Below are 8,738 nucleotides of genomic sequence, written 5' to 3' on the forward strand. Positions count from 1 at the left end.
CTATAATAATAAAAAGTATTAGATTATATTTCTTTTAAACATGAACTTACGTGTCATTAAAATATATCACTTGTGAATACATTGATAAAATAATTAATACCTTATCTAATAAGGTAATAGAGTTCATACAATAAAATAGAGAGTTCATATAATTTGAATCTGATCCCTACGTACCTCTAGTGAGGCTCTTTTCGTTGGATTGAGCACCAAAAATTTCTTGAGAAGATTTTCACAGTCGGTGGACATATAAAACGGAATTCTATATTTCCCCCTTAATACTCTTTCTCTCAATTCTCTCAATGTCGAACCATCGAAAGGCAGTGAGCCGGACACCAATGTGTATAGGATTACACCTAACGACCATACGTCCACTTCCGGACCATCGTATTTCTTTCCTGTAAATGGAAAAATTGTATAAGTAAATTTCAAGTTAACATGCAAATCCATATAAATCACTTCAAGGAAATACCTTGAAAAAGTTCCGGCGCGGCATACGGAGGTGAACCACAAAATGTGTCTAACTTGTTACCGGGTGTAAATTCATTGCTAAAACCAAAATCGGCGATCTTGATATTCATTTCACTATCGAGCAACAGATTTTCAGCTTTTAAGTCTCTATGAATGATCTTCTTTTGATGGCAGTATTGCACAGCAGAAACGATCTGCCTAAACTTCGCTCTCGCTTCTTTTTCTTTCATCCGCCCATGCAGGACCAGATAGTCAAAGACCTCGCCGCCACTGGCATATTCCATTACCAGGTACAGTGTCTTTTCAGTCTCGATCACTTGAAACAATTTCACTATGTTTGGATGGTCGAGCATCTTCATTATCCTGACTTCTCGGAACAACTGTAATTGATCAGATGTATCAGCATGAATCACACAGGTATTTACATTTATGAGATACATGTATAATTTGAAGTTTTTTTCCTGTTAAATTATGATAATGCGACATGACTCACAAACAATAACAGTTCTTTTTGTAAAAATATTAGCATGCAAAATAAATCAATATAATTAAAAGAATGACTTGCATGTTATAGCAATCAATTTTAAATAACGGTTAATGGTATGTAACATAATATACATTAAAACGATACAATTTATATTAGTTCTAACAATTCTCATTTTTACATCTATAATTCTGTTTTATTGAACTTATGTAAGAAAAGGAAATTATAAGAAAACATAAGATAATGACGATATAATATTACCTTTTGAAGACTACCGGGATTCAATTGAGTTTTATCGATGATCTTGATGGCTACTTCCTTCCCCGTGGGTACATGCTTAGCAAGCTTCACCTTGGCAAAATTGCCTTTGCCAATGGTCTTCAGTAATTTGTACTTGCCGATATGAGGTTCCTCGGAGGTTCGACTCCTCGAGGAGAGTCGACCTCCGCTACTCGACACCCCTACGCCATCCCCCGTCTGTAACACAAAAAAATCATGATCGATAAGCAAATAAAAATCAAATAAATTGTAAATAATGTTACTGTTAAATCAATGTATACAAAGAAATTTTCGTTTCTGAATAAAAATCGCGAAAAATAGCATTGTTCTGACAAACTTGTAAATGTCAAAAATTTTTTATTTGGTAAAATTAATTACAAATAGAATCTCGATTCATTCATTTTCATTGAGACTTTATGATTGTAACATCAATTGTATATTTCAGAAATCAAAATCAAATCACAGATATAGTTAATTACTAGATAAAACTAGTAAAGACAATATACATACAACATTATATGTTTTCTTTACTAGTTTAATATCTAAAATATAATTAATGTTATAATTATAGAATCCTAATAAGAATAAATAAATCGAAATTATAAACATAGTACATGTATAGTTTATTCTTAATAAAAAAGAAAGAATCAGTGAATATATACAATTAATACTAGTGGATATATAATTAAAACTAAAATAACCGATATTACTGCACAAAATATGAACGAGAAACGTTTAATTAAATTAAAAGTTATTCATAGATTTACATAATGCATAATCTAAATAAATTCAATAATTTAGAAATTATTTTAAACGCTATAAGTATACCGTGCGTGCTAATTTATTTCGAGAAACGGGAGAACGCTGTGCAAAGTTGCGTCGTAAATAGCCAACTATTTCAGAAACTTAGGTCGCATCTCCGAGCGCGGCGTTTAAAGTCATGGAATGAGGCACGAGAAATACGGGGCAAACGCTCGTTAAGAGCTCAGCGCACATTCCTCAAGAATGCTACATCTCGAGGAATATCGCGGATCTCTCTCCCTCCTCGCACAATGTCGCATTTATTTACGCATACGCACATGCTTACGCGGCCGCACTTGACACTTCCAGGCACGGCGGCGGCCATTGTCAATGGAATTAATTAAAGCTTGTTAAAATACACCAGATACAGATTGTTCCGAGTGAAACACGCTGGACTTTCGTATTAATTGCGAGGACAACCGTTGCGTTACGTTGACGTTGCGTATACGATTTTTTACTTCTTTTCTCGCTATACCTTTAATAAAAGAAATAAAAAGAGAGAAGAAAGGAAAAACGGCAGAATATCGATGTGACAAGCGTATTTATGAAAGAAATCGAAGTATTTAAATGCGTTATGCTCGCGACCAGTCAGATACGTGCCTTTGAATTGAAAGAGGTATCAAGAATTTGAAATAAAAGCTGCTACTTAAGTACGATAAAAATATATTATTAACGCGGATATGTAATGAAAAGCAGAGAAAACAAAGAATAATCAGGACAGGCAACTTAACAATTAATTTCGCAGGATTTAAGTATTACCCGCAGGAAGCCACGTGTGACCATCTTGCGCGAGTTGGTGGTGGCCGCAATTTTAGAAGCCGCCAGTTTGACTGTTTGTAAATCCCAACTAGACAATCGATGAACGCCGGATCGACGACGGATCCGACGGTAAACCACTTCCTCGTGCTCGCATGCGCACGATCTAAACCGTCAGTAGATTACTTGTTCTGTCTGACTGCCAATAATACGAGAATGCGCCGAAAAAATTCAACATGGCAGGATATAAATCGTAGATCTTAATACGCGAGCTGTTATATTATGCCCTTTGATCACTATAGTTTTATTTCACAATTCTCTCTTATTGTCTTTGTTCTAATTCTTTATTTTATTAAAGATAACTTAATTCTCGATTCTTCTTCGATAACGAAGACCAACTGTGATCGCAGTTTCTGTGGTCGATCGTTTTGGAAGGTCGAGCGATGAGTCAATTCGCGAAGCGTATCGTCACGCTGGTTCATTTTACCAAAAATACAAGCAGTGTTGTATAAAAACCACTACTGTATTTCAATGATAAACTGATTGTTATATCACCACCATCTGTCGTTAGGCAAACACTTTGATCTTCGACTGAAGAAATAAATAAGTATAATCGGCCGCTGACTTTGGTATCTCGATTTAAAGGGGCACTTCTCTTTGAGTTCCAATAACGTTTGAATTAGGTTTCTCAAGTGATAAATCTCTTTGTTTTACCGCGCGCGAACCCGTTTACAAAATACATGACGTAATTCAGAGAACATCAGTGTCCGATATGTTTCATTAGGCACTCTTTGTACTGGTATTGAACTGCAAATTGAATCCTCGAAGATGATATTTATACTCAACTAGAGTAACTTGCATTGCATGGATTTGTTGTTTGTAGAAAGCTTGCTCTCTTCTCGTAGAATTTAACTTTAATGAAAAAGTGGGTAATGGCTTTGGAAAAATTTTGTTTCAATAAAAATAACTTAGATATATATATATATATATATATATATATATATATATATATAAATCGCTTTTGATTTTTATCAATCAATTCTAAATACAATTGCAATCAAATCCAATTCATTTTCAACGAAGGCGTGTCACATGTACGTTATTTTTTCAGACGTCACTGCATGACTATACTAATCGCTATCTCATCAACCTTCGGTTAACGATAATGTGGCAAGACGTCAGCGACACCATCTCTCACCAGCATAGTTCACATTTAACATCGATCCATCAACGATGATAGTTCACTGACAATTAATGAAACTATAATCAAATTAGTGATGTATATTATCAAAATACTTTCGTAGGTGATTATCGAAACTGTGTGAATCCGATAGGAGTTTCAATATCGTATTAGGTATCGCAGGCTAAGTTCTTCAAGATATACCACTTCCGTCAAGGGTCTTTGAGCTCTTATCAAAGGCAGATGCGATGTCACTGTTCGCAAATCTTTCTATGTCACAATTATCAAACACTGTCTTGTGTTCATAAGAGAAAGAAAGAAAGAGAAAGAGAGAAAGAAAGAAAGAGGAGTGATGAGACGAGAAGACTGATTGAGAAACGCGAGACAGTTGCTTTGGTCGTCGTCGACGGCGACGACGACCGTACGCGACTGCCTTTTCCCTTTTCCACCCTCGAAACGAACCACCCTCGGAGAAGAGACCACACAACTGAGGGATGCAAAGGCAGAATCAATACACGGCACCGCCACCCTCCTCGGTGGAAACGTGCGAGAGAACCACCCTTGAATGCCTAGCCTCAACGTCGCCCACTCTCTCTCTCTCTCTCTCTCTCTCTCTCTCTCTCTCTCTCTCTCTCTCTCTGCTACCCCTTTCGAAGAACGCATGCGTCGCAGAAAATGGGAACCACTGACACACGTTTATTCCGTGTTTTACTCTTTTAACTGAGGGTGCTGCTCGCATCAGTTGAGATAACAGAAGGTTTCAACCTAGTCAGCTGATCGGACCGAATGTCGCAAAGCGCAAGCGTTAATGCGTCCTAAAGAAAATGAAATGTTTAACACACGCTATAAAAGAAATGACTTTTCCTTTATGATTATTAAACTTGTAAGAGAGATGGTTATGTACACTGTAAAAAGAATCTAGTAATAACTATCAAATGTTTTGAGTGAAATAATTTCAATCAAATGTTTGGTTAATATAACCAAAAATAATTTTATTTTTTTTAATATTTAGTAATTATTACTAAATATTCAGTTATATTATTATGTTTGATGATCTTATTAAATATTTGAGAAGATAAAATTATTTCTGGTTATATTAATCAAACATTTGATTGACATTAATTCATTCAACATTTGGTAACTACTAGTTATTATAATATTGGCACTTTGAAATAAAAAAAGAAATTGACATAACACTGTTTTATAAGAAAAAGAAAACACTGAAAGTAGAAAAGATTGAGCTTTCTGCTCTCTATATCTATGAGAAGATATCGACAGCTCTAATTCCAAGATATCGATATGTACATACATTCTGATGATGACGCACGCATCTGTGGGATGTAAAGAGTGGGATGCTACATCTTCACCTTTATCATCCTCCTACCTAGCAACGAGGCTTTTCGCCTCGTCAGCTGCTCGAATCAACTACTACTATGAACACCGAGAAGATTATCGGAATATAATCTAGCGCTATATATGAGATTGATAAATATGTTTAATGTCATTAAAAACGCCTACATTATTAACTTTGTTCAATTTTAATATTAAAAATATTAGAAAGTATTTCTAGAGTTTGGTTAAGGTTGCATTTATATATAGAAAAAAAAAATTAGAAAACAGACTTATAAAAAGATAAGACTTGCCATTATTAGCATAAATTATAATCTAAATTATAACGACACTAGACTTAAGAACCGCATGATACATGTGATAAATAAGAATAAATCAAGACAGTATCAATTTTAACACTTTAGAAGGTGATTTTAAAAGGATAAATCGCTCAAGTAATTAACTTAACAATATTTTATTTTAGCACTTATAAGAAAGCATTGATTTCTTTTCTCATCGGATACTTAGGTGAGAATACTCGAGAGTTAATATGAAGAGGGTAAAGTCGAAGAGACGACAGAGAGCGCGTTCAATCAGCTGATCAATCGACTGAAAAAGTAACGATGAAAGAAGAGTCGCGGACATCCACTTCACGCAAAAGGAAGATAAGAATAGATCCAAGTTGACGCGAATTCTCTACGGAAAATAGAAACGCTTACACGTGAATTAGCAAATAGTAAAGCTCTATTTAGATGTTCTATTAAACAAAAGAGCCAGCTGATTTTTGGCTGCGTTCTCTTTTTTATTCTAACGCAAAAATAACTCAATTCAGAATTTATCTAAATTAATAACATTAATTATAATATGTTTTTTGCAATTTTAAAATTACTATCGTATCTCGTTAAGAGAAAAATAAATATTGCGATCACTTTGAGAAACCTATTTTTGCAAAGAATTTGTTATAAATGCTATTGTGAACAGCATTTTAATTGCGGTGAAAAATGCAATTGTTGCATAAATCCTGAATTAATCAATGTTATTGGTATAGACTAATTAAATTTTATATTACTTTTTATTCATTCTTTATATAACTCTTTATTTATATTTAAAACTTTATATTATATCATATAATATAATACAAATGGAAACTAGCCGTTTTAAATTAAAGATAATCATCAGAAGTTACGAGAAAACTGCTGATGCTGGATTTCTACGAAGATTACGATTTATGTGTCTTCATAAAACAGCAACGAAAATGGGAAAATAGGAAATACATGACGTAAAACAAAGTCAGCACTTCCGTTTCGTGGGGTGCATCTGAAATTTGTTTTATGGTACAACACGAAGTTAATACAGATGTAAATCCCGTTCCAGATATATTGCCAGCTTATCGAGTCGACATGACATACAATATTAAAAGTTATAACTTTCGTTGTTTTATATCGACATAAAAGAATTTTGTTCGAAAAACTATATTTTTTATTATATTTTATTTTATTTTATTTTACCTCCGATATTTTCTATCAGTTGTCAAAGAAACATGTCCGACTTGTTCAAATAATTAGATTAAAATAATTTATATAATTGAAAATATTTTTCTGAACTCAATTAATTTTATAATTCATTGAAAGTAAATATTTCACTTGAGTAAATTTTTATATTTTACACAAAAAGGTTTATTTATGTTTTCCGTTAAAAAAATAAATTTCTTTAAAGAGAAAAAAATATTGCTCGTTGAAATTTCCAAAATATTTCAAATGCGTTTCATATGCGGAATAATTAGCTTCGACAGGTTGCGCGATCGTCATAACGACTAAATGACGCTTCAATGAAGCGAGGAAATCGTCCGGATTATTTCAGGTCGAATTGATGAAACGAGTCATACGTGACGTAAGTATGGAAATGCATTTACATTACCATTCCGTTTGCACTTGATTCGTCACATCGTCGATATATGTACATATATGGGCAATCGTAAAATCCGCGCGTGACTACGGATCGTGCATTGTTTTTAACATTTCTCCTTTACTTATGCTTGTATTTGCAATTTTATTTATTATTAATTTAATTTTTTATTTCTTAACAGCCGTGACACAAAAAAAACTTAAGCAGTAAGCGAACTAACCAATCACAGTAAAGATCTTAAAGCCATAATATAAGCAGTAGCCAATCCATGTTGATTTCCTTACTGCTTAAGTTTTTTTTGTATCATGGCTCTTAAGAAATAAAAAATTAAATTAATAATAAATAAAATTGCAAACACAAGCATAAGTAAAGAAGAAATGTTAAAAAACAATGCTTTTTTTGTGTGCCATGATTCTAACTGTCAAGTATCTCATTTGATTTATGGCGATTTCGACTCGTGTCAATTATCGCTAAATAATCCTCGACAAAGTTATAATTATATACGTAATACCATACAGTCCAATTATTCTACGATAGACATTAAAAAGTAACGCGATTCTTTTTGTTCCTCTCTTTAAATCAGGTAGAAATTATCTTATCGGCAAAATGTTTGATAATGTTTAAACGTGATAACGTTGCAATCGATGCCTATACATATATATAAGCATATTAAATATCTACCTCCTTCTCGCTCTGAATACCCTTCTGCATGTCTGACAACGGTCTGAGCGGGACGGTCATTGCGTTGTTCTGCTGTTGTGATTGCTGTTGACGCTGGTGATCCTTTTTGGTAACTATCGGCCGGACGATCGCGCGAGTTTGTGGCATTCTGGATTGTGTTCTCATCTCCGTTTCTTGTCCCCGTCGCGTATCCGATGCAGTCCTAGACAACTTAACGGTGGGCTTCTTTGGCACGATGCCGGCATTTCCGGTGGAGTTCCGCGTTGCATCTCCACGGTGCAACAGTGAGATCCTTTTTTCGTTCATGTTTCATAATAATTTTTCCTTCGATTTAATGTTTTATGATATGGCGTCGTGTATAGAGAGTATGATAATATGATATGAGAGTATGATATATCATTGATAACAGATTGTACAGTATAAGTGTTTGTTGTGATTAAAGTTTTGTGATAATGTAGTGGTAATCCAACGAATGGAGAAATCGTTTTAAACGTAACAAGATGTTGTATTTGGAGACAGAAATTAAATAAACACTTTTCTAATTTTCAATATTAAATCTCATGATATCAAAATTTGTAATTGAAACACTGTTATCGATACAGTCCACTCAAAATCAATTGGAAAATAACATTTTATTATCTGTTTTGTACACCAACAGAATTCATGCAAAACCGTTTATTTTCCATCGTTCATAATTCAGAAAATATTACCTTGATATTTTTATCAAACAAACATTAATTATCAAAGATGTGCCCTCTAAAAAATAACACTGTGTGATATAATTCTCATTGTATTAATATTAACACCAACATACTGGATTTAATATCATGAGTTAAATCCATATCATGTTGGTGT

At 33.6% G+C, this 8,738-nt stretch overlaps 1 protein-coding gene across 24 annotated transcripts in view; it reads right to left on the minus strand.

The window, feature by feature from the left end:
* LOC105154299 (serine/threonine-protein kinase MARK2) overlaps positions 1-8,738 on the minus strand; it is a 77,762-nt gene that overhangs the window by 18,295 nt on the left and 50,729 nt on the right. For 21 of the 24 annotated variants that reach the window (XM_087402814.1, XM_087402820.1, XM_087402819.1 and 18 more), the window contains 4 exons: positions 7,884-8,175; positions 1,214-1,429; positions 470-848; positions 175-395 (listed from right to left, as the gene is read on the minus strand). In XM_087402814.1, coding sequence (XP_087258940.1) covers positions 175-395; positions 470-848; positions 1,214-1,429; positions 7,884-8,175 — 1,108 coding nt within the window. The remainder of the gene's footprint in view (positions 1-174; positions 396-469; positions 849-1,213; positions 1,430-7,883; positions 8,176-8,738) is intronic. The other 3 variants (XM_087402823.1, XM_011069735.2, XM_087402822.1) reach the window with 1 other exon arrangement.

The sequence above is a fragment of the Acromyrmex echinatior genome, chromosome 2 (assembly GCF_024713525.1).
Source record: "Acromyrmex echinatior isolate Ae372 chromosome 2, ASM2471352v2, whole genome shotgun sequence".
NCBI classification, from domain to species: domain Eukaryota; kingdom Metazoa; phylum Arthropoda; class Insecta; order Hymenoptera; family Formicidae; genus Acromyrmex; species Acromyrmex echinatior.